A 25846-nucleotide genomic window follows, 5' to 3' on the forward strand; every position below is an offset into this window, starting at 1 on the left:
AACTGAAATACTAGGATGTGAACGTGATTAGGTAGAACCTAATTGAGAAAGGTTTTAAAACACCAGATTACTTTTTAAATTCTATTTCAAAAGGAATGGAGAGGCTGTAGAAGTTATTTAGCAGTGAAAGGACATGACCAAAGCAGTTTTAAAGGAGTAACCGATTGATAGTATCTTGGTTGGATTGGGGAGTAGAGAGTCTATAGGTGGGGGTCAATTAGGAAGTTACGTTAAACACAGAGAAGTAAACTGTAAGGGTCCCTGAGGTAAGAACTGACAATAGGAAAAGAAAATAATGATGAATTTGTGAGACATTCTGAAGGAAGAACCAATTAGGTAAACTTGGTTTTTAGCAACGTGTGGGAGCAGTACAAGAAGAAATAAACATAAATGTTTCTGAGGCATCAAAGCTGGGTGCCTGGTAGGATAATGGTTCCATTAATGGAAGTAAAAGTTCAGCAAGAGAAACTTAGGGGGAAAATGGTAAGTTCAGTCTCAATCAAATCGAGAGGCTGGACAGAAGTCCACACGGAAATGTCACCAGGTAATAGGACAGGTTCTTGATGGAAAAGGCACATTGAAGGATGTGGATTCATGAGCCTGGAAGGGAGTGAGACCGCAAAGAAGGGAAGTAAGGAAGCTAAAGACGGGACCTTGGGGGCCCTGCACTGTTTGGGGGTAGTCAGAGGAGGAAAGCCAGCAAAGACATAAAAAGCGTGGTTAGTGAGCAGGAGGGGACTCTGGTGGAATCGAGGTTTCACCCAGACAGAGTCAGGGGCTTGCACGTGGGAGAAAAGACCTTTGGATCTGGTGACCAGCAGCCACTTGAATAAGTGTGCTCAGCTAGACCGCAAGGATTTGGGAGTTTGGAGCAGGTGGTGAGGGAGGAAAGTCAGAGAATGTGCGTTGCTTCCTCCATCAACAGAGGAGAGAACAATGATAGTCCTAGGAAGGCAGGTGAGGATGTCTCCAAAGAAAGAGGTTCCATGGTTATTTCAGTTACTCATTTTAGAATTAAACGTTTTTTTACAGTAAGGATTTTCTTCCCAAGACTTAATTTAAATCTTTCATTGTAAATTTTATACCTAGTTTCAGTTTCCCCAAAGACTGGGGAAGATTGAGATACAATTTACATGAAATAAAATACACACATTTTATGCATACAGGTGGATGGGTTTTGATAATATGCATGCCTGTGTAAGATCACCACATTTAGGAGCATGACCTAATTTGATATATGTGCTTAATGTTTGCCAGGAGCACAGTGGGTCCACCGTGCCCTCCATTTTGAACAGGATGCAGACAAACCAGACTCCCCCAACCTATAACAAAACGAACAAGTTCACATATGGCTTTCAGAACATAGTAGATGCTTATGGAATTGGAACTTACCGAGAGATAAATCCAGGTAAAAAAAAGCTTGCATCATTTCCCTCCAGAGGTTTTATTTTTTGCTTGTCATATATATACTTTTAAATATATTTTTTTTTTATTTCAGAGATGGAGAGAGAGAGAGAGAGAGATAGAAACATCAATGAAAGAGAATTATTGATTGGCTGCCTCCTGCAAGCCTCCTACTGGGGCTAGAGCCTATATATTTTTTATTGATTTCAGAGAGGAAGGGAGAGGGTGAGAGAGGGAGAGTAACATCAGTGATGAGAGAGAATCATCGATTGGCTGCCTCCTGCACACCTCACACTGGGGATCAAGCCCACAACTCATGGGCATGTGCCCTGACCAGGAATCGAACCATGACTTCCTGGTTCATAGGTCTGTGCTCAACCACAGAGCCACGCCGGCCGGCTGTTTGTTTTATCTTTTAATGCCTCACTTTAAATGCTGTTAACAACTGGCTTAACACGAAAGATGTCAAGACCACAGCACGAGTGTAGCTCCTGTGAAGAGGTGCCCATTTAACTCCTGTTCTCTGATTTTTACAGAACAGGTTATTTGGAGAACTTCGTTGATTATGAAGCAAAATTTGACTGTGTAAAATTTTCATAATTTTTATTATTAAAATTTGAAAGAATTATAGAAATTACCTCATTCAAATTCCCATCAAAGGGAGAAAAATCCTACATATTAAAAAAAGAGGTGGTTTTATAGGCATGAGCTCTGTGGATCGGATTTTTCTGTGTATGTTTTACAGATATAAAACATCTGGCTTTCTCTAGCACACCATTTGTAGGAACTGCTTTAGGCAAAAGTTTTTCCCCCAAGATATCTGACATTTTAAAATGGCTTCCCTGTTCCAGGTTAGAGAAAATATAGCAATTATTGACCATGTTAGGCACAAAGCAGATTTCTCCTCTGTTTGGAGAGTTAATTATTAAGTCAAGAGTCAGAATTCATTTTCAGCTGGAGCCTTCTTCCGGACCTGCTTTGCCCGGGTGCTGGGCTTTCTCCTGCTCACCCAGGAGCTTTATTCAGCTGGAAATGGTTGCTGCACAGAGAAGAAAGCTGCCTGCTCCAGGAGCAGTGTCCCACGGAGAAGAAAAAAGGAATTAGAGAACAAACCACATTGTTGCCAGTGCTGGAGGCAAAGCTTTCACTTCCTGTGTTCTTTGTTTCAAACTCTAGCTGTAGCTCAGATGTTCTCAGAGCTACTTGGTGAGGTGCGCAGTGCCAGGGAAGATTTTCTCTGGGAGTGCAAAGTCACCTTATATTGACCTTAGCTTACAGAGAGGAATGTGATGGGTTGGGAATTGTTACAGTTTTCTGTGCTTTGTCTTTTTCCTCCTTTCTTTTTAATTAAAAAAATTTTTACTTTATTTTTATTGTTGACACTATTACAGATGTCCCCATTCTGCCCCTCTTTGCTTTATTTTAATACTAGAGGCCCAGTGCACGAAATTCATGCACTGCGGGGGGGAGCGGGTAGGGGTGTCCCTCAACGTGGCCTACGCCCTCTCGGAGTCTGGGAGCCCTCGGGGGATGTCCGACTGACAGCTTATGGGAGCAGGCCTAAGCTGTCATTCAGACATCCTTAGCGCTGCCACCACCACTGCGCCGCCAGCCATAAGCCTGGCTTCTGGCTGAGCAGATCAGTCTCCCCCCAGCATCAAGCTAACCTACTAGTCAGAGCATCTGCCCCCTGGTGGTCAGTGCACGTCATAGCGACTGGTCGACCATCAACTGTCTGCCCCCTAGTGGTCAGTGCATGTCATAGTGAGCAGTTGAGCTGCCTTAGCATATCATTAGCATATTATGCTTTGATTGATTGAATGGATGACCGGACACTTAGCATATTAGGCTTTTATTATATAGGATATTTTTTATTGTTGATAGTATTATAGATATCGCCCATTCTCTCCTCCTTGTTTTTTTTATTAATTAATTTTTTCATTACAGTTGACATACATCACTATATTAGTTTCAGGTGCACAACATAATGATTAGACATTTATACACCTTACTAAGTGATCATCCCAGTAAGTCTGGTACCCATCTGACATCCTTTGGTTTCTTTATAGCTCCATATACCATCATCACTTTCCCTTTCCTATTTGCTGTGATGTTTGGGGACTTTGGCCATGGCATTTTGATGACCCTGTTTGCTGTATGGATGGTGTTAAGGGAGAGCCGGATCCTCTCCCAGAAGAATGAGAATGAGGTAATGTATAAGTTATATCTTGCAGTAGACTGAAATTTTATAATTCCTCAAGCATTCATTATGAAAATTATGATCTGGAAGTCTTCTGTCATGAATTTACAGAGAAGTTATATTCATTTTAACACTTAAAGAGACCACATACTGTGAAAGTGAATTTCTTATTTGCATTGTATTTTGATCTTTACTTCAAGCTCTCTGACCCAGGCTGGGGTTAAGTGGTATGAAGGGAAGGGTAAAGTGTTTTCTAAACAACATTATCCCAACATGAGCTACAGCAAGTACATTTCATTGACTTCTTTCTTCTGGTTCCCAGATGTTTAGCACTGTGTTCAGCGGACGGTACATTATTCTGTTGATGGGTGTGTTCTCCATCTACACTGGCCTCATCTACAACGATTGCTTTTCCAAGTCTCTCAATATCTTTGGATCGTCCTGGAGCGTACGGCCAATGTTCATATCTAATTGGACGTAAGTTGCAAAAGAAACTAAAAGTCAAAGCTTATTCCTTTCATGTTCACCTCTGATTTTCCAGACAAGTGGTAAACTAACACTTCTTTAGGAGCTGGTTGGCGATGTCTATTTCAGAAGAATGCAGCGTCTCCTCTTATTTATCCTCCACAAACTTTGTGGTTTGCTCAGCAGTCTCAAGGAGCTGAGGCTAAAATAGGCACATTGGTTCTTTTTATACATTAAAAGCAGATTCTCCAAATTCCCTACTTGGTTGTGTGTATGTGTTTAAGTTTGTTGTTGTTGTTATCTCTGATCCCCTCTCATCTCAGATGCTCGTCCCTGTTCTTTTTATTGAAGAGATGAGATAGCTAGAGTAGTTTCTTTTGGGGTCAGTTTCTGTTGATAAAAAAATAAATGCGACTTTTCTCCTAATTTAGAGAGGAGACGCTTCGGGGGAACCCTGTGCTCCAGTTGGACCCAGCTGTCCCTGGAGTTTTTGGTGGACCATACCCTTTTGGCATCGATCCAGTAAGAGCACTTCTTTCCTATATATCTAACACTAAAATGTTAAATTGTTACCTTAAAGTGAGAGAATAAAGTGAAGATAAATAGTTATTTGGTTTTTAGTTGACATATATATTTTTGGAAAACCTTGGTTTATCTGTTCAGTGTATTTCAAAGCCATAAAAGACCCAAGTGCCTTGGGAAGCCAAAATAATTTTTCCTGCATTGCTAATTTCAGAGGTGGTTAGTAATATTTACTCTGGGGAGATTGATTTTCAAGACTTCTTCCCAGTTTAATTTATTTAACTTAATTTGTTTGTCTTTTTCACAGAACAGAAATAGCTCTTCCCTCTGGGTTTCAACTTCTATTCTTATCTTTACATACTATAAGAACTTATCCCAGAATTTAATTATTTTTTTCAAATACTTAGGCAAATAAGTGTGATTAAATCTTTTGTTTTGTGTGCCTAAAAAGGGGGTAGAGGAACTGAAGAATAAGTGTTAGACAGTAACGATTATAAAATTTCAGGTGGGAAACATTATGGCCCAGAGAGATTAAGGTTTCTTATTAAAATGGGAAATAAATTGTTCCTACCTTGTTTGGCTGAGTGGCTAGAACATTGGCCTGCAGACCAAAGGGTTCAATTCCAGTAAAGGGCACATACCTTCGTTGCAGGCTCCTCCCCCACCCAGGCCCTGATCAGGGCTTCTGCAGGAGGCAACCAATCGATGTGTTTCTCTTACATCCATGTTTCTCTCTACCTTTCCCTCTCTCTTTTACTCTCCCTAAAAATCAATGGAGCCCTGGCTGGTTTGTCTCAGTGGATAGAGCGTCAGCCTGCAGACTGAAGGGTCCCAGGTTCAATTCCAGTCAAGGGCACATGCCCGGGTTGCGGGCTTGATCCCTAGTGGGGTGGGGAGTGCTGGAGGCAGCCGATCCATGATTCTCTCTCATAATAATAAATAAAATGGGAAATAATCTGCCTTTAAAAATACTTCAGATTGTTAGGTGAGGAGAAGTGTTTGCAAAAAAAAAAATGTGGGGAGATACAGAGTTGATTATTTTAATTATTATAGAAGTTAATGTTACTGCAATGCTTACTATGGGCCAGAAATATGTCCTGAGCCCTCAGCATATCTGATTTATCCTTAATTTATCGGGTAGATGATGCTATCTCTATTATACAGATAAGGAAACAGGCTTGGAGAAGTTTAATAGCATGTTACATATGCACTTAACAAATGTTTATGAATCCCTATTGTCTGCAAGGCATAGTGCCTTCCGGGGGAAACACAGAACTTTAAGACATAATTCCTGTCCTTAGGTAGTTTAGAGTCTAATAATATTTCAGCACATTTATATAGTTTCTGTGGTTACAAAGTTTTTTTTGTAGATATCCCATTGGATACTTACAGGGTAGATATTGGGTTTGAAGTGACTGTGGGGGACACTCAGAAAAATGTCTGTCAGGCAGCTGGAGTTGCAGAGCTGAATTTCAGGTGAGATTGGGGCTGGAGAGAGAACAAGTCACAACTTTTCAGGTTAGAGGTCACTGAGAATCAGCTTCACGAAGAGTCCAGTTCAGAAAAAAATGATGCCAGGCTAGATGGTAGAAGATCCTGCTTGTCAGGCTACAGATTTTGCACTTTAGCCTAGAGATGATGGTGGGGATTCAGGGGGAGGTTTTGGCTCAGGGAAATGACTGCGTCAGAGTCACAATTTAGGAAATGTTATCTGATGGCCATGTTATCTGGCAGCAGAACTGTCAGGAAAGTATTACAGGCATCCAGGCCTTAGGGGATAAAGCTTAAGGCAATTAATATTTTAAAAGTAGATGGACTGCCCTAGCCAGTTTGGCTCAGTGGATAGAGTGTCCGCCTCGGGACTAAATGGGCCTGATTCGATTCCAGTCAAGGGCACATGCCTGGGTTGCGGGCTCAGTCCTCAGTAGGGGGAGTGCAGGCTGATCAATAATTCTCTCTCATCATTGATGGTTTCTCTCTCCCTCTCCCTTCTTCTCTGAAATCATAAAAATATATTTAAAAATAAACAAATAAAGCTTCTTAAAAAAAAAAAAGTAGATGGACCAACAGCACAGCAGGGACATGATCAGTAAAACACAAGATTGTGGAAACATCTACACATAACCGGAAAACTGACCCAATTTCTTCAACAAATATTTTGTAAGGAATAAAAAATGAGAGCTGGAGGGAAAACCTATAGATTAAGACTTTAAAGCTATATCAACAGTCACGGTGTATAGGCCTTGTCTGGACCTTACTTTGAATAAATGAGTTATTAAAAAGCATTTGAGAAAGCCAAGAGACATATGAAAACATGCTCAAAGTCACTAATCATCCGAGAGATGCAAATCAAAACAACAATGAGGTACCATCTCACACCTGTCAGACTGGCTATCATCAACAAATCAACAAACGACAAGTGCTGGAGAGGATGTGGAGAAAAAGGAACACTTGTGCACTGCTGGTGGGAATGCAGACTGGTGCAGCCACTATGGAAGACAGTATAGAGTTTCCTCAAAAAACTACAAATGGAACTTCCATTTGACCCTGTGATCCCACTTCTAGGAATATATCCCAAGAAACCAGAAACACCAATCAGAAAGGATATATGCACCCCTATGTTCATAGCAGCACAATTCACCATAGCTAAGATCTGGAAACAGCCTAAGTGCCCATCAGTAGATGAATGGATTAGAAAACTGTGGTACATCTACACGATGGAATACTATGCTGCTCTAAAAAGGAAGGAACTCTGACCATTTGCAATGGCATGGATGGAACTGGAGAGCATTATGCTAAGTGAAATAAGCCAGTCAATGAAGGAAAAATACCACATGATCTCACTTATTCATGGATAATTGAGACCATTATAAACTTTTGAACAATAATAGATACAGAGGCAGAGCTGCCTCAAACAGATTGTCAAACTGCAGCGGGAAGGCTACGGAGGGTTGGGGGGCGGGAGGTAGTGGGGTAAGAGATCAACCAAAGGACTTGTATGCATGCATATAAGCATAACCAATGGACATAAGACACTGGGGGATAGGCGCGGCTAGGGGACTGTCTAGGGCGGGGGGAAAAATGGACACATATGTAATTCCCTTTGTAATAAAAAATAAAATTAAAAAAAAAAAAAAGCATTTGGACACAATCCAGGGAAGTTTGAATGTTGACTATATATTTCATGATATTAAGGAATCATTGTTACTGTTTTAGGGTGTGACAATAGTATTGTGGTAATGTCCTTGAAATGAATCCTTTTTAGAGATCTGCACTGAAATATTTACAGTAAAATTATATGGTACCTGGATTTTTGCTTCGGAATAATATGGAGGTGGGGGGCAGTGGGTTGGGGGTATGATGGAGCCAGATTGACCAAGAGTGCATAGGTGAATAATAATTGTTGAAAATATGTGATGTCCATGTGGGAGTTGTCTGTTATACTATTCTCTCTACTCAAGAATGTGTTTAGAATTTTCCATAATTAAAAAACAACCCTATTTTTTAAATGGGTGACTATTTTTCCATTGGAGCACTCTTTGTAATATCCTTTTGTTTCCTTGGGTTGTGACAGATTTGGAACATTGCTACTAATAAACTGACCTTCCTCAACTCCTTCAAGATGAAGATGTCCGTTATCCTTGGTATCATCCACATGATGTTTGGAGTAGGTCTGAGCCTTTTCAACCACATGTGAGTCACTCTGTTTCTGTCATAAGAATGTGCATAGTTTAGGTAATGCTTTTGCCTAAGAAATTTGTGGCATTTTGGGGGAGGGATTAGTAACTCAGAACCCTGTTCTGTGTTTTAAAAAAGTGCTTTTAAGAAATGGGGCTTACTTAATATTAGTCCCTTAAAAATTTACAATTGCAGTGAAGATCTTTGAGAGAACCTAGTGTAATTTTCATCAAAATGAGTGAATTACTTTTTTTCCTTGATGTGTAACTCGCATGAAATTTTGAACTGTGTCTTGGAATGTACTAGATTTTCCAATCTCTCTCCCATGGGAGAATGGAGAGGATGGTACTGGAACTGTTCAAGGTCCAAAAGTTTGGAAGTCAGCGTTAATCCTGTTTGTCTCTGTTGCCTCCAGTGCTTCTGGCTCTTGCTTCTTAAAGGAATAAAGACAGAATTGAGGGAGCCATAGGAGGAAATTTAGTGAGGGCTCCACTTGGTGTAGGGGTGGCCCTGGGTCTGTTCACTTCTCACGTTTTTTTTCTCTCTTCCTTTTTAGCTATTTCAAGAAGCCCCTGAATATCTACTTCGGGTTTATTCCTGAAATAATCTTCATGACCTCTTTGTTTGGCTACTTGGTTATCCTTATTTTTTACAAGTGGACGGCTTATGACGCTTTTACATCTGAGAAAGCACCAAGCCTTCTGATCCATTTCATAAACATGTTCGTCTTTAACTACGAGGACATTCATAATTCAATGCTATATTCTGGGCAGGTGCGTCAGCCCAGAAGTGGACTGTCTTAGGTGGTTATCCTAGGTCAGGAAGTTAGATGTTTCTGTTACCCTGAAAAAAACTTAAATCCCTTTCTGTAGGATTTGGTTTTCAATTCATGCATCTAGATCTAAATTCAGCCTGTCCTCCTTACTTGGGAGGGTCTACTAGAATTTTTGTATCAGAAAGGGTAGAATAATAACTCGTCCTATGGGACAATTCCTGGGCTTTGCCACATCTGCTAATTATTTTGAGAATCTGGATATCATTGTTCACAAGTCAGTAAGAGAGTACTGTTTGGGGGGTAATTTGTGCTGGAAGTGGAAACTGCATGTTTGATTAATGTGATGTGCCTTGTTCTTTGCAGAAAGGAGTTCAGTGTTTCCTAGTTGTGGTCGCATTGCTGTGTGTACCATGGATGCTCCTGTTTAAACCTCTGGTCCTTCGCCATCAGTATTTGAGGAGGAAGCATTTGGTGGGTATATTTCTGTTGCTGAAAGTTACTATATAATTTTTTAAGATCAAGACAATTCCTTATTGGATCTAATGAATTGTGCATAAGTCTATATACTCTTAAAGTGCATTTGTGTCATATCCCAGCATGAGCACTGGACCTGCTGAAATCAAAAAGTGTTTTTGTTGCCTGGACATCTGGATTCAGCTCTTAGTAGCTCGGGTATAGAGAATAAGTCCTAAGTGTTTACCTTTCCTGGTCATGCTTTGCTCATGCTGTGCTCAGCAAAACCCAGGTCTGGGCCTGTCTAGATGCAGCATCAGACACAACAAAGCAGCAAGAGCTGCAGCCGTGTGAACCCACTCGTGTGGTTTGGCTGGGCAGCCACAGGGCTGACAACTGAGACATTTTCTTTTGAAATAAGATCGAGATGCTCTCACCAACCAAAACATCCGGGGGAAAGATTTGGCTTGAAGCATGTTGTTTTTTCTTTTTAAAAAGCAGCATACATACTTGTGTTTACTTAATGTATGTGTGCATGTGAATTCTATACACACACACACACACACACACACACACACACGCTTAAGTTGCCAAATGTTCACGTCTAGCCATGCAGTAATGCTTACTTATTACACTGTGGTAAAATCCAAAAGATCTTTTTGCATGACTCTCATATGGCTGTTAGATTATTATTCCTGTTGGAGAGCAGCTGAGTTACAAGACCCTCCTTCTCCCTTTTCTGACCATCTTCACCCTTCCATGTCCCCTGCATTCGTCTCCCCCTTCACTCCCTCCCTCTTTTGTTTTCTTCTCCCTTCCTCTTTTCTTCCCTTCACTATCAGGAAGGGCAACCTGTGGAGGCCCCAGTCAGCCCAACCCCGAGCCAACAGGGACTAGAGGCAGCAGCGGCTGCAACAGTGAGTGAATTTAAACCCACAAACCATCACATTTTGTGTAAAGAGGTGGCAAACAGTGCAGCAGAATTCTTGTTAACTATATTGAGAGCGGGGGACATGTGTGCTCTTGTTACTCACTGAGATGATAGAAAAGAGTTCCACCTCTTATGAGTAGATTCTGATATCATCTTTACCCCTGGTCTACTACGTTTCTATTCAGATATGTAAGTACAGTCATGGTTATGGAAGCAGAGTGGCTGTTGTACCCTCGCCGGGTCCCATCGTCTTAATCCAAGATGGTGCTCTTGGACCCATTCACTTTCATGTCTGTATTTTGTGACCATGTATTGGGTGATTTTTCAAGAACATCTCTGTGATTCTTGATTTCCCGACACTTAAAGGTCTGCTTCCAAAGATGCTTGGACATTTGGCCCATTTTAGCTGTGACTTAGTCTCCTTCCATTGGAAGCTTATACATGTCTACCCTCACGTCCTCAGCTGCTCCAGTGAGAACTCTGCCTGGCCGTGTGTCTTGTGTGTCTTGTACATCCGGGGGAATAACCAGAGTCATCTCTGTTTTGATCTTTCCTTCTTCCAATACTAGCTTGTAATTCAGTGTCAGCAATTTGAATGTTAAGCATTTCAATATCTGCCTTAAAAACATCACTTAACCAAAATCTTACAATGCCCTAATATTAAACTAGTACAGTCTATTCTATGTAATGAATCTGTCGGATTTTTAAGTCTCACCAGTAGTGATCACTCATGTACTGTTGTGTTCTAGTAGCATCGTACTCCTTTAAAAGAAAATGAAATATTTAGATGGATAACCATTTCCTTCATTAGGTGTTTCTGATCACTTTAAACTTTGAAAACTATGATCATCCTTTAGAACTAGTCTAAGAGGGCTGATATTTTGAATAAGAAGATATTTTAATATTGCTACTTAAATTATTATCAAGTAGGAACTTTCTCTTTTCCTATAAGAAAAAAAATATTAAAAACCCTTAGAATACAGACTATCCATGTATTTACATTCTTTCTGTGGACTCTCTTTCTGCTAGTCTTAATGTTTTTAAGGTGTGCTTCTGATGCATAATCTTGATGCTTTTAAATCTGGCATCCTCTTCTTTCATACTATGCAAGTTAAAAGTCCCCAGTCTAGAAACCCCCACATTCATAGGGTCTTCTTAGCCCACTGGTTTTTTTAGCCAAACATCTGGAGACCAGCCTAAAGGCATCAGGATGATAACTCTCTCTGACAAGGACTCTAGATTCTTGACCCCATGGGCTGAGGATATGACACGGATCTGTTTTTGTTCTGTTCTGTGTCCTCTTGGCTGTCTGTAAGCCTGTGTCACAGTTTAGTTGTGTGTTTTTTTTTTTTCTGCTGGTGTGTTTGTGTCTCATCCCCTTTCCTAAAACTCTCATACCCTGTGTTCTGAAAGGACAGTCGCTAGTGTCTAGCTAGGAGGCTTAACCTGTCTGCCCCTCACTCTGTCCTCTAGTGGGGGGAAGCTTCAGAACTGGCCTTCTGCTTTAGTGCCTTGAAGCCTGCCTCCTGTACCCTAGAACCCATCCCAGGAGTCCTCTCCTGTCACCCATGCCCTTCGTTGCCCTTTCAGTTCATCTTTTGAGGGTTGTCAGGTTAATACTTGTGTGACCTGGAGGTGCCCAGGGCCTCAGTGGTTCCTGAATCTGACTTCATATCAGAATCACCTGGTAAACTTGACATCTGTTTTTTAGGGTATTAAAACAGTTAAGTGGAAGAAAAAATAAAAATGGTCTATAATCCTATGACCCAGAGAATCCCCTACTGACATTAAAAAATACAATTAAAGCAATAGGTGACCTTGGTTAGAAAATGCAAATAAGGGAACATTTGAGATCTTATTCCCCAGCATATGTTGTCAGTTTGGCTCCAATAAAAATTTGGAGGTGGGGAAGAAAATGCAAATAATACTGAAAGCGAAAGCCTGCCTGTCCCCAGAACCCTTCTCCTCCTTAAGGGTATTATTAAACAGCATTTTACCTCCAAATTTTTTTCTGTGTATGTCAGCATATATCTATTATCTTCTGAGATAAGTGCATATGTGGATGTACATAAATTTTTGAGACACATCAGAATTGTGTTTAAACTGTAGCACTGTTTTGTCCCTTGATTTATTAAGTTATTAAAAATTTAGTGTATCTTGGAGATTGTGTCATAGTTATTCTTACTCTTTTTCATAGTTGCCCAGCATTCCATAGGTCATTCTACTGAATCTGCTAAAATTATGTGATCACTTTCTTACTAATGGATGTGTTCATTGTTCCCAGTTCTTTGCTATTACAAGTAGCAATTCAGGGAACATCCTTGATAAAATTTCACACTCAAGTTCCCAATAGTGGGTGAGATTGGATTGCTGAGTCTCAAAGGGTGCATGCATTTTCAGTTTTGATAAACAATCAAAATGATTATACAGTTTGTACTGAGTGTATATATATATTTTAATATAGATTTCCTAGGTTCCACCCCAGACCTACTGAATTTGCACTTTCTGGGAATAGTATTTGAGAGTCTCTGTGTACTGAAGTGCAGCTTGCAAGGTGACTCTGATGCAATGGTTCTCTACCCAGCACATGAGAACCGCTGCTAGGAGAGAGAGCATTTGTCCACACAGGGGCATCTGGTGGTCAGTAACTGAGAACAGGTGAAGGTGTGCGTGGGGATCTCCAAGCAGTTGTCCAAACCTGCTTACACATTGTTTGTGCTGCTTGCCCAGGCCGTTTTGCAGGAGAGCAATCTTCCAACTCTTGCCTTGTTTGGTTCTCCAGACAGAAACCATACGAAGTGGGCGTAGGGGCTATTTTTTTTTTAATATGTTTTTATTGCTTTAGAGGGAGGGAACGGGCAAGAGAAACATTGATCAGCTGCCTCCAACATGCCCTCTACTGAGGATTGAGCCTGCAATCCAGGCATGTCCCCGGATTGAGAATCGAACCAGCGACCTTTTGGTGCATGGGACTAGGCTCAACCAACTGAGCAACACCAGCCAGGGCCAGGGGCTGTTTCTTCAGCTCCTTTCACTCTGTGGCAGGTTAGCACTAATTAATATCGGTCAGACTTAATCCCAGTTCTGTCTAGTTTTTGTAGCCACAGAATCCTTTTGCCTCAATAAACCTAAGCTTTTCCAAATCAGGTTGACAAAGAAATTCAGGTTCTGGAGACCCTACTAAAAACTATGCCTGGGAAGTGAGGAGAAGCCACACCCATCAGCATCTGTCCACAGGCCCGGAAAGAGTTGTTTTCACTCCAGAGTCCTCCACGGAAGGAAAGGAGCCTCTTTCTTTTTGTAAACTCAGTATTCTCTAGCAGGAAGCTGACGTACATGAAGCTTCTTTCCCTTCCCTTTGTTCCGGAGCAGAGGCCAGCACTAGCACATTTCTGGGAGAGGTGGCTGGGACTCTCGGGGCTCCTGTTGAAAGCTTATCAAACAGACCAGGTTACAATCGTCATGTCATTCGGTGCCCCTCCCTCTTAGAAAGTCTACTCTTTAGTTCAGTTTCAAGAAAACTTAGGCCATTGAAAGCTTTGCAGATAGAGCTACACTTGCTGTGAGAGTCTGTTCGTATTAAGCTTTTCCATTCGAGCAGGATTCTTAATTAGCATTGACCGAGGCAAGGTTGGTGTCTCTGGGTGCAGCAGGCAGAACTGCATATTCCCTCCCATCAGGATGAGTTGGTAAATGCAGTTGGGGCTGGGGCTGGGGCGGTGGTGGCTGGGGTGGGAACAGTGGTTTGTTTTTACTTAGCTGTTTGACCAGCTGGTTTTGCTTTTGTTGTTAGAATATGTACTTTTCTGAGGTTTGTATGTACTAACCATCGCCCTTCCCCACCTCACAAAATGTCATATTAAAGCCCAGGCAAATTCTACTCTTTCTGTTCATGTGTGTAAAATGGGGGCGACAGAGGAGGATGCTGAGATTATTCAGCATGACCAGCTCTCCACCCATTCAGAAGATGCAGAAGAGGTAAGATCCAGCGGTGTGGGCTTCCTCTCCTTCCACTTTGGGTCAGCCCTAGTCTGTGTCCCTAAGTGGCTTCGCTCCAGTCTTCTTGAAAAATGAAAATCTAATCCTAATGATCAGCCTGCCTTCTGGACCTTTCAGGGCACCGCAGCTTTTTCCGAGGGGCCCCCGTAAACTCCAGGTGTTGCCGGCAGAGCCCGCAGCAGTTTTTTCTGTTGTTCCACTTCTTAACTTCTGCGTTGCATGCCGATCTCCATTACCCACTGCTCTCTCTCCGGGGCACCGAGGCAGAGTCGGCCCCAGCTTCCCAGCTCTTATGACCAGGAACACAGCCCACGCAGGCAGCTTCCGCATCCCTTGCGCCTTCCAAGAGTGCTTCCAGTTGGAACTGTAACCCCTGATGCTTTGGAAGTCCCGTCCCACCGAAGTGCTCTTGTTGCAGATGTTTCATTTGAGCCTTTTTAAAATGCCTACTTTTTATAGGGAGAGTGAAAAATGGAAGGCTAAGCTAGACTTTTCCGACACCACCACCGCCATGCTCCGTTTTTTAAAACTCACAGTCTTTGCCAAACCACTCATAGCACAAAGCCTCTGACCTTTAGGATCTCATCTATTCATTGTATTCTTTTTAAAGCAAGTAGGAGTTGAGGACCCCAGGTGACTGGACTTTTTAGTCTGACTGACCCCTTTCACTATGTGTATAACCTTTTAAAAAAGAAATTGCAAGGGGTTGGGGTGCCTTTTAAAAATATGTCTTACTGCTCTGAATCCTGCTGATGTTGCTTTCCTGTATGCTGAGGAGGCTGCCTCTGCCATATTAGACCCACTTAACATCGCCCGTCCTCCCCACGAAGCAATGGTAGTCTTGTGTTCGTGACTTGACCTTGTGTGTGCCACGGCTTCCCACTAAGTGTAACTTTGTGTTTTCAAGCCTGCCGAGGATGAAGCGGTAAGAAACAAGCTGCTTTGCCTTCATGTTTATCTGGGGCTTGTCTTCCCGTCCTTGTGATCACTTTGCTGACCCTGCTGCATCCGGGGCCACACATGACACCCGCGTACCCTGCATCTCACTGGCATTTCTAACCAGTCCGTGAATCTGTGTTCTGAAAAAGCTCATCTCCATTAACTGCATCTCATGTGGGTCACCTCTGTCTTTGTTTCATTGACTTCGCTGATCTAATACCTCTGAGAATGGCTTTGTAAGGAGCTACAAGCAATGTCTACATTGGCATTCTTGAAGTGACTCCCCTTGGGGGTTAAATCCCATTGGCTTCTGCCTGCCTCTCCTGTGATGTTATGTATGGTCGCTCTGCCACTGGGAGTAGCTGTTTCCTCCCTGGCCCTCTGAGTGCTTACGAGTAAAGCTTCCCCTTCCTCCCTGTCTGAGATGCAGCCGGCCTCTTCCTGCTGCCCTCATCAGCTTGGTGATGCTTGAAGTGACAGTTGCTGGACCCTCGCCTCGGGGTCAGCTCTACCTCTGTGTGACCCAGGTGGGAAGTAGCGTTCAAAAGGAGGCTTTGCCTCTTAGATGTATCCCAGTGAAAAACAACCCATCTGCGCTATTAGCCACACACAGAGCATCGTAACAGCGAATAGAAAGTTGGCGACATGTTCAGGCTGCATCTGGAGAAGGCCTAGCTCAGCAAGAATTCACTTAGCAATATACAAGTTTGGAATCGGGTTTTTCAAAGGCCATGCTGCACTGTTTGCATCTTCCCCCCAAATTTCTCTCTGAAATACTTAGCCCCATAAACCCTTCCCTTCCCTGGCTCTCCTGGTCTCTGTAAGGGGGCAGCTGATAGGAATGGGAAAAATCTTTGCTGTTTTGTGTAAAAACAGACAGTGCTCAGCCTTCCTAAAGGCTGAGAGGCTGCCGGCATCCAGGGGTCAGTGTTCCTCTGGACCGCTCATCTGTGCAGTCTCTGGCTGGGCCTCCTGGAAGGGGTGTGGGAGTTGTTCCATATTAGTGAGGAGCCAGCCCCTCCCAGTAACATCTCCGACAACACTGCTCTTTCTAAATGTCATACTAACTGAGCACCCAAATGCCATGGTCATTGCCAGAAAAGTCCTTATTTGTAGCCATGTCCCACGGGGGTTGAGCATTGAAACAAGATGGACTGTAATTCAGCTGCCCTAGTCTCTGGCCCCCAGATCCCTAAGGGTTCTGGTTTTCATAGCTTCCTAAGTAGTCATAACACTTTATCAAACACATACACAGTTTAGTTTGCTACAGACAAATTTGGGTAACTGTCACCGTTATCTAAAGATTTCAAACAAAACAGAATTCTTAAAAAATCCAGCCTACTTCTCCTAGAACTTTCCCATATTGCTTGGCTGTGAAAACCTGTTTGCCACATACAGGTCATTGCTCCAGCCCAGTGGGAGCAGCGGTCCCTCTCCCGGGGGGTTGGGGGGGGGCACTCAGTACAGTTGCAGACCAGGGCCAGGTCATGTGGTTGTCTAGGAAACCTTTGAAGACTGTAGCCATTCAGCAAGGGTCAGTGGCACCTCTCCCTACTGTGTCATCTCACCAGGTGTGCTCATCCAACCCATCCATCCATTCACCCTCCACGTGTCAAGCCTCTGTTCAATGCTACAGGAACTGAAAGAAGGAAAACACAGTCCTTGCCTTCAAGGAGCTCCCAAACAAACTGAGGAAACAGTCTGGGCGAGAGATGCTGTGATCATAGTGTGCCCAGGATGCTGTGGGAACACAGAAAGGGGCACCTGAAAAACAGAGTGGGCGTGGGAAGAGGAGACCAGGAAAGGGCTCCCTAAGGAAATGATTGCTAAGCTTAGTCTCTGTGAAGGGAGAGGGAGATGCAGACCCATCAGTATGAATAGTTATCATAAAGACAGAGGCCTGCAAGCCATCACGCTTAGGGATTAAACGGGTATTCGGCTTGGCTGAAACTCAGAGTTAGGAGCTTCAGAGGGTGGTGAAGCTGAAAGTGACACAACAAATGGGATTGCGGAAGTGGAGATGTTAGAGGACATACTGGACTGGGAAGAGGGCACAGTCTAGAGGCATGGGGACCAGCTAGTCTGCTATGAGTCAGGAAAAAATTGGGAGGCCTGGGAGACGCAAGCATTTTCAGGGGGAGTTAGAAAGGAAGGGCCAATAGAGGCTAAGAATGTAAAAGCTACAGGTTCCAGTCCCTTAGCGGAGATTGGAAGTCAAGATTGATTGGCAGGTTTGGTTCCTGGGGGACAAGTAGTGACACCATTAGACATGAGACATGGCCTGGGAGTGCATCTTGGTGGGGCCAGCCCCCTCTCTCCCTGCCCTCATATGTTTGCAGGGCAGTTCTGGTGTACTCTGGGTGTGGAGTCCTGTGCGTCCTGAAAGAAACTAGTGAAAAGTAGACTCTGACCAAGGGCAGGGCAGGCTGGGGAGTCCCTCTGCTCCTAGAGCTCTGGGCTGGGCTGTGGGGAGAGGCCCCCAGGATGGAACCACCTCCTGTTCTAGAGTAACGTTGGTTTCTCCACCTGGGAGAGTGGAGGCCACGCAATGCACCGGTGCTTCCAGAGCATCTGTGTTCTTCCCCCTGAAAATGCTTGCTTCTCCAGAGCTTGCCAAGTCCTCCATGTGAACTCCTGGAAGCTTGTTCCAGCCCCACCCCTTTATTCTGGAAATGATTTTGGATGTTGAAGGAAAACGGAGAAAGGGAGTGTGATGAAAACAGAAACAAAAACCAAATGATATTCTATCTGTTCTTAACTGTCCAAGTAGGAATTGGTAAAACTTTTTTTAAAATTATGTTTTTATTGATTTCAGTGAGAGGAAGGGAGAGGGAGGGAGAGAGAGAGAAAAACATCAATGATGAGAGAGAATCATCCATCGGCTGCCTCCTGCAGCCCCCTACTACGGATCAAGCCCACAACCTGGGCATGTGCCCTGCCCCGGAATCAAACCATGACGTCCTAGTTCATGGATCAACACACAATCACTGAACCACACCAGCTGGGTGGAATTGGTAAAACTTTTGCTAAAATTTCTGTGTCATCTTTGCAGAAGTCACACAAAAAAATGAGGTTGGTTATCTTGAGTGCAGTAGTTTGTTAAGCTAATTAAGTGAAGTGACTGGAGGTTTAGGGCCTGACAACTGAGAGCCGGGGGGCTTCCTGCTCCCCTGGCTTATTCACAGCGGTGTTCCCACTTGGGGACTTCACACACCAGCGGGTGGGAGGTGGCTAGGGAAGGTCCTTAAAGTCCGGAACGCCATTTTCTCCGAGCGCTCTCAACTTCACAGACACTCCACTTAAGCTCACAGACTAGCCGGGAGAGAAAAACAGATGTGCTGAGAAGAATCTCATGAAGACGTAGTTCATTAAACTGTAGTGCATTGAGGGAAATGGGGGTGTCCCCGTTGCGGACTAAGCCAGGCAGGATTTCAGGGGACGGCATAGCTGAAGTCACCACTGGAGTTCAACACTGGGGGCTCCTGGCCCACGGAGCGCAAAGGGCCATGTGGCACAGCCCAGACTCCACACATCCCCCAGCCTTATGTCTTCTCTCTGGCTTCCCCACCGCAGTTTGACTTTGGAGACACGATGGTGCACCAGGCCATCCACACCATCGAGTACTGCCTGGGCTGCATCTCCAACACCGCCTCGTACCTGCGGCTCTGGGCCCTCAGCCTCGCCCACGCACGTGAGTGTATTTCTCTCAGATCAGAAATGATGGCTTTCCCCTTCTCTGGGCTCTCTCTCAGGTGGGGCCGTAAAGAGAGTGGGAGTTACGAAAAGTTTCGGGGATTATTCAGACTCCAGAGTCCAGAGGGAATGATGTCCAGGTGGGAGGATCAGCGCTTCCGCCGGGTTAGCAATGCCCAGTGGTGCCGCTCAGGTCGTGGGGAGCCAGAATGCAAGGAACACTCCAGGGGAGGGGCGGCAGAGCAAAATGCAGGGCCCACAGCGCTGCTCACCAAAACAAACCAGAGGGCGTGTCTCTCCCTGTCCCCAGAGCTGTCGGAGGTGCTTTGGACCATGGTGATCCACATGGGCCTGAAGGTGAAGAGCCTGGCAGGAAGTCTGGCGCTGTTCTTCATCTTCATCGCCTTTGCCACCCTGACCGTGGCCATCCTCCTGATTATGGAGGGCCTCTCGGCCTTCCTCCACGCACTGCGGTTACACTGGTGAGGGCAGCGGCGGGGGGAGGCGATATGGGGACGTGTCCTTGGCTGCACCGAGGGCAGCTTGGCTCCTGTCCAGCATCCAGAGCACTAGGAAGTGTCTGCTTTCACATCATCACACCCAGGACCTATCTTAGGAGTGAGCTCCCGGAAATGCCCACCGATAAGCACAGCTCACTTTCAGAGCCTCCGGGGAGAATTCTCGTGGGTGTTGTCAGGCGCCCTCTCCCTGCCTCTCACTCTGCAGTGGTCCTGATGGTAGCTTAAAAGATCTGCTGGGGGGTTTTTTGTTTGCTTGGGGTGTGTTTGCTCTGGCATAGAACTTCCTCCTGTGTGCAGAGCAATGAGAACAGCTCTGGAATAGGTTCTAAGCCCAGGAAGATGCTGGAGCACAGTGTACCCCAGTTTTGTCCCCTGGTTCTGGCCTTGTGCCAGCATCTTTGAGGAGGACCCCGGACAGCTCGTGGGGGGCGGTTTCCTGCTTCCCTAGCGTGTATGTCAGTGCACGAAGGAGCAGCTTCAGAAGGGCCGGTTTGCGGTGGGTTTGTTTTCTTTGATGTAGTTTGTGGCTCTTCATGGCCCTGCATGGGAGGGAGCTCAGCCTCTGGAGTGGGCGAGCTGGAGTCTGGCCTGGACTGCAACTCTGTGCCAGATTCAGCAAACATTACAGAGCACCTGTCAAATTTGAATTTCAGATCAGCAGTGAGTAGTTGGGTGGGATTTTGTCTTATAGTGTAAGTATTTTCCAAATGTGCACGGGACATACTTACCCTAAAACTGTGTAGCCTGTGCTACTTCTGGCTACCCTGCCCCTTTGCATCTCCATTTCCTCCATTAGGATGTGATTCTCCCTTTTTGGGTCTCAAACCCCAGTGGCTCTGGAAGCTCTGGACCCTCTCTCCACAGCAGCACCTCCCCCCATGTGAGCACACAGTTTTACCAGTTTAGGGGTCACAGATCCACTGACCTGACCTTAAGAACCCCTAGATGACATTATCTGTGGTGTTCATGATTTCACAGTCAGAAGGGGGCTTGGAATGTCTCTTTTCATCACTAATCCAAACCTGAAGAAAACCCAGAATCTGAACCTGAAACCTCTTCTCTTCCCACCCTTATCTTTGACTTTCCTCCTGGTTTTGTTGTAGTTGAGCCTCCTCAAGGATGCCACTGTTTGTTGTGCTAAATCGCAGAGGAGAAAAGTGAGGCGCGTAAGGGGAGATGGGCTGGGACTTACCTTCCCTCACCAGCTCCTCTGGAGGAGTCTGTCCTGCTGGTGGGTGCTCCAGGGCTTCCCTCCTGCCTCCTCATGCCCCACCCCCCACGCCCACCCCCCACCCAGCTGCTGTTTACTGTGGAGCCAGGAGGTCAGGAGCTCCCCATGATTCAGACCGCGGGCCGCTCCCCTGTTCCTAGCTTATCAGCATCCCCTCTCCCCAGCACACTTCCTCAGCCTCACGGTGTGAGGGGACGTCTGTGTAGCCAGTCCGTGGTGACTCACTTTTTCTTGTGCTCTCGGCTTCCTTCCTTTCCTAGTAACTCCTGTCTCCTGAGCCCTGGCCTTGAGGGAACAGTTACCACCCCACCGCAATTCCCAGGTGGGGAGCCTGCTGCCTCCTCCCGGGCGGGATGGGGCCCGTGGTGCTGGGCCAGCACTGTTAGAGCAGTGAGCAGGCGCACCAAGACTCTAGTCGAGGAAGGTCGCCAGGGCTCGGGCCTGTCTCCAGAGTGAGCCCCCAGTTGGTGAAGTTGTGTGTTATTGCCAGAGAGCTACTTCTTCCTCAGCTCAGCGGTGGCCTTCGAGTGCCTCTGTCTCCCCACACAAATGAGCCCGAGGAAGTGACAGATGACAAGAGAGCAGGCTCCAGAATCACGCCTACCTGGTCTAAAGTCCAGCTCTGCCCACACTGGCTGGCCGACCCCGAGGGAAGCGCTTACCTCTCTGAACCTCCTTGTCTCTCATGCGGAGAGAGAGGATGAGGCTGCCATGATTAAACGTGAAGGAATGTGCACACCAAGGGACTCACGGTGCCCTGGCACATCTAAACTGTTGTTCGGGTGCAGATCATGGCTGCCCTGCTTGAAAGTGGGGTGCCCTGTGGAAAGGGCACCTCCTTGGGGTAGCTTGTAAAGAAACTGCTTTTAGTCTGTTTAGAGAGAGGGGAGAGCACTGGGTGGGAGGATAGGTGATACCATCTGAAAGCCTCTCCGGTGTGGTTTGCAAGGAATAGGCTGGTCCACCACATTGCACCTGTGGGGGTTGGTAGTGGAAATATTGGGCAGAAGAAAAAAAACAGCGAAAACTCCTGCGCAGCAACGTTTCAAATCCCATCTTACTGAAGGCCTGTTTGGAGCTCGTCCCTGCCCAGGGAATGGAATTGGTGCAGGTGCACCCCCTCCTGGCCGAATGTGGATGTGCTTCCAGGCTGCCTGGCAGCAGTCGTGGGTTGTGGCCACTCCTGAGGGGGCAACAGCTGGTCCTGCTGAGAATGGTGCAGGGACATGGTTGCTGCTTTTTCTGGTGTCCAGCCTGGACGTCGTCATACCTGTCACTCTACCCCTGGTATTCAGCTGGGCTCCTGGTTCTGATGCAAGGACTGCCCCGTTAGACAAGCTCTGGGTCTCTTCCGTGGGGACAAGAAAAGCACACGATTCGATAACAAACGTAAACCACTAGTCTGAGGTCTGTGCAGGGTCAGAAGGAGGTGGGTGACATTTGAAAACAACAGTGAGCAGGTTAATGTGCCAGCCTGCCAGTTCCATCTCCTGAGTCGTCTGTCCCTCTCTTTTCCCCCAACCCTATAAAGTGGGTGGGCCTTCCTGTCACCCTAATTCGACGTCTTTCTTCCTCAGGAAAGGCAAAGGCGGGGATATGATTTATAACTGTGGCCACCGAACTGGCCTACCTTCTTCTCTAGCAGCATCCACCTGTGTGTAGGTGTGCACACTTGCACACTCGCTGACTGCTTGATGGCTAACGGGACGGGACTGGGACCAGTTTGTTGTGAGGGATACAGTGGTGCCACAGCAGGACACCTTGGGAGACCTGGGTGAACGGCGGCTGGCTGCCCCAGAAGTCAGAGACCTGAAATGTGTCCCAGGCTGACATCACTGTCCGGACACTGGGACCATCAGACAGGCATGTGCTCCTGGCCCTGAACTGCTCAGAGCGACAGAAAGGGCCAGAGCAGCAGCTGGGCTAGAATCATCTTTCGGAAACTGCCTCCCCTCAGTCACACCCTGCCAGGAAAGGGAAGAGGCCCCGGAACCAGTCCCTTCACTCACTCCAGGAAACAGGTTTCCTGTTACACAGCAGGAGCCGTCTCTCTCTGGACGTCCGTTGTCCTCTGGGTCACAGGTGGCCTTTGCCAGGTGCTGAGCTGGAAGGGGTGATAGAGAAGCTCAGCCCACTGCCTGCCTGGGGCTTCCTCCCAACTGGGATTCTGAGGCGCGTTCTAGTGGCTTGGAGCATGGCTGGGCCTGGAGGCTCCTGAGCAGAGCCCCTAAGGAAGGAAGAACTCGCAGGGCGGCCCCTGGGGCCCCCTTGCACCCTCACACAGAGAACTTCATGTTTGTACTTTCTCAGGAAGCACACGTTTCCCTGGTTTACAGGGAGAGGAGGGTGGGGAGACCGACAGGGAAACTGCTTTCCAGCTCTGTGCCAGGAGGTTGGGTGAGCTCAACTGAGAAGGAGGGTGAAGTCAGGCTAACCCAGAGGTGCCAGGGTGTCTTTAAGTCACACAGAGGGGTGGCAAGAGAAGGGTGGTGACCCCACGGGTCTCGGAGAATGTCTCCCTCCACCCAATTTGGAATTGGAATTGTTTGTGTGATCAGCCAGCCAGGAGGTCAGAATTCTGATCCTTCATGGGCCTGAAGGGGACTTGCCCACTGTCTGGCTAGATATTCTAGAATGAAAATGGGACGAGTCCGTCTGTTTTCAGTTGTTCAGCAATCCCTTGCCATGTGCAGACACAGCCCACCCAACATGAAGAATGCAGACCTGACAGCAGTGGGCGCCCAGCAGGAACCTAGCTCCCTCCCCGCCACCTTCCCCAGTAGCTGCAACTGGCAGAAGGGCTTCTCAGGAGTGTCAGGATGTGGGGCGGATCCAGTCCTGGTATGACTGACTTGAGTCCTGGATCCTGTTTTACCTGGGGCTTAGCCAGAGTCTGGGATGCTTGGGGACCTAGGCCCAGGCCCTGCAATGTGGGGCTGGGGGAGAGATGGCCTCACTGAACATTGTTCACCTCTTCTCCCCAAGTGTGGAGCTGAAAGCTCTGCAGTCACTGTCCCCAGCCAGCACCCCGAGGCTGAAGGGGCTCTGAGGGCTTCTCAGTGCCACCTGCAGACAGTCCTCCTGGTTTACCTGTCCAGGCCACGCCCCAGCTTTCCTCTCTGCTAATTGCTCCCCTCTGGGTTTGGGGGAGGAGGAAGCCCTGTGTGTAAACTATCGCCTGCAGACTGCCTCCCCCGCCTGTTCTTGGCCGGTTCTGGTGCCCCCAGGGTCACTCAGCCCCAGTGGAAACTATTCCTCAGGGCAGCTCTCCTTGGCTTTTCTAGCCTCTGAATCATGCATTTTTCTGCCCATATTTGGTGCTGATTTGGTTGCTGGGCAGCCATCCAGGGCGAGTTTGCAGGGGGAAGCCCGGCCAAGTGCTCACAGGAGCGAGCTCCTCTTCTCCTCCTCGAGTCCGTCCGATCGGGCCCCAGGGAGACGGGCAGGGACGGACGCCGAGCTGCCTGGGAAGGGAGTTGAAGCTCTGTTTTTCCTTTCAGTCCCCAAGAGAAGAATTCTTTCTCAGATGTTTTTGTAGTTGGAGCATATTTTTGCCGTGGCTTTGAGGAGACTTCCCCTCCTGACTTCCCCCCTTTCCTGAGAATTTCCTCCCCTAACTCAAAAGCCTTCAATGTTCACTCCCAAGCCTCCCTTCTCCTTCCTCCCCACAAGGGAACAATAAGCAAGAAAACAGTGGTGCTCGCAGGGTTCCCGGGGCTGAATTCACAGCCTCTTGGGGCTTCCCTCAGAGGTCTCTGTGAGCCCTGCCAGGCGACCGCTGTTTGGGGGGCTCCTCTTCTCTGCTGTTAGAAACTCGTGCGGCTGAACTTCTGCACATGGCCCTCTGCTCAGCAGGTCAGAGCAGGACTGAGGACCCGCCGGTGCATTGGTGCGCTGCTTGCTGAGGGCAGGCCCTGGGCTTCAGGGGCAGGGCCGTGTGCCCTGGGAGGAGGCCGAGTTCTGGGCTTGGGCTGCAGAGGCAGCAGGAGGCAGAGCGGCTTTCCCGTGCTCACCTAGGAGAGTAAGGCGTCGGGGAGCGTGGGCCGGGCATCTTTCTGGCCAGCTGTGAAATCCCAAAAAGTTTCTTTGGGATGATGACTTCCCTCTTCCTTTTCCCCAGGGTCGAGTTCCAGAATAAATTCTACAGCGGGACCGGTTTCAAGTTCCTACCCTTCTCCTTCGAGCACATCCTGGAAGGGAAGTTAGATGAGTGAGCCCGCATGGGGACGTGTGCCCACTGCCCTCCCCCACCCACTCCATGGTGATAGCTGTGCTCCTCTCGCGTGTTGGTTGTGATCCCTGGATTCGGGGGCATTTGTGTCGTCCTTGCCACCCTCCCCCAGCTGCTTGTGAGATCCGGCCCTCCCTTGGGTCTCCTGCCTCCTCAGCTGTGCATATTGTAGTGTAGTGATCTATCTAGAGAAGCTGGACTCGGCCGTCACTCACACCAGTGGGCACCAGCCTGCCCTCCATCTCCTCCGAGCCAGACCGCTCCTGTCTGTCACCTGGTGGTGACTGTGTGCATTTCCGTATGAGCCCAACGCCCAGGAGCACCTTCGCCATCCACACCCAGATTCTGAGTTTCTGCTCCTGCCACTCTAGTTACTGGTTGCGATGGGGGTGCTCTTGGCACCCTTCCCTGGGGTTAGTAGGAGCAGATCCAGGAAGATGATACGTATCTCCTCTGCCTCCCACCTCCAGTCTTCAGAGCAAAGACATTTGTTAATCACGAATCCAGCTGGGCCACACTGTGCCATCATGCATGGCTTCTTGTCACCCCCAAGGGTCCCAGGGCACCCAACACCACCTCCCTAACCTCCACTCTATACTCAGACCTCTCCTCCTCCCTCCCAGAATCCCCTTCTTCCGCTCCCTCATTTGCATCCTGCATGGTAGCACAGCTGGGAGAGACCCAAAATAGAGGTCCTGGCTAGCTGCTTCTCAGCCCATTCGAGGGCCCTGGCACTGACACGTCCTCTGGACAGAGGGTTTAAATTGATGCTCTTCCTGGTTCCTGGTGCAGACTAGGACCTTT

At 46.9% G+C, this 25846-nt stretch overlaps 1 protein-coding gene across 3 annotated transcripts in view; it reads left to right on the forward strand.

Moving 5' to 3' along the window:
- ATP6V0A1 (ATPase, H+ transporting, lysosomal V0 subunit a1) overlaps nt 1–25724 on the forward strand; it is a 52974-nt gene extending 27250 nt beyond the window's left edge. For 2 of the 3 annotated variants that reach the window (XM_006773870.1, XM_006773871.1), the window contains exons 11-20: nt 1258–1408; nt 3474–3613; nt 3927–4081; nt 4501–4591; nt 8166–8284; nt 8826–9042; nt 9408–9515; nt 18940–19057; nt 19370–19541; nt 24932–25724. In XM_006773870.1, coding sequence (XP_006773933.1) covers nt 1258–1408; nt 3474–3613; nt 3927–4081; nt 4501–4591; nt 8166–8284; nt 8826–9042; nt 9408–9515; nt 18940–19057; nt 19370–19541; nt 24932–25025 — 1365 coding nt within the window. In that variant the 3' untranslated portion in view covers nt 25026–25724. Of the gene's footprint in view, nt 1–1257; nt 1409–3473; nt 3614–3926; nt 4082–4500; nt 4592–8165; nt 8285–8825; nt 9043–9407; nt 9516–10339; nt 12591–18939; nt 19058–19369; nt 19542–24931 lie in introns of those variants that run through there. The other variant, XM_006773872.2, reaches the window with a different exon arrangement.
- The last annotated feature ends 122 nt before the right edge of the window (nt 25725–25846 follow it).

The sequence above is a fragment of the Myotis davidii genome, unplaced genomic scaffold (assembly GCF_000327345.1).
Source record: "Myotis davidii unplaced genomic scaffold, ASM32734v1 scaffold1527, whole genome shotgun sequence".
In the NCBI taxonomy this organism is placed as follows: Eukaryota; Metazoa; Chordata; class Mammalia; order Chiroptera; family Vespertilionidae; genus Myotis; species Myotis davidii.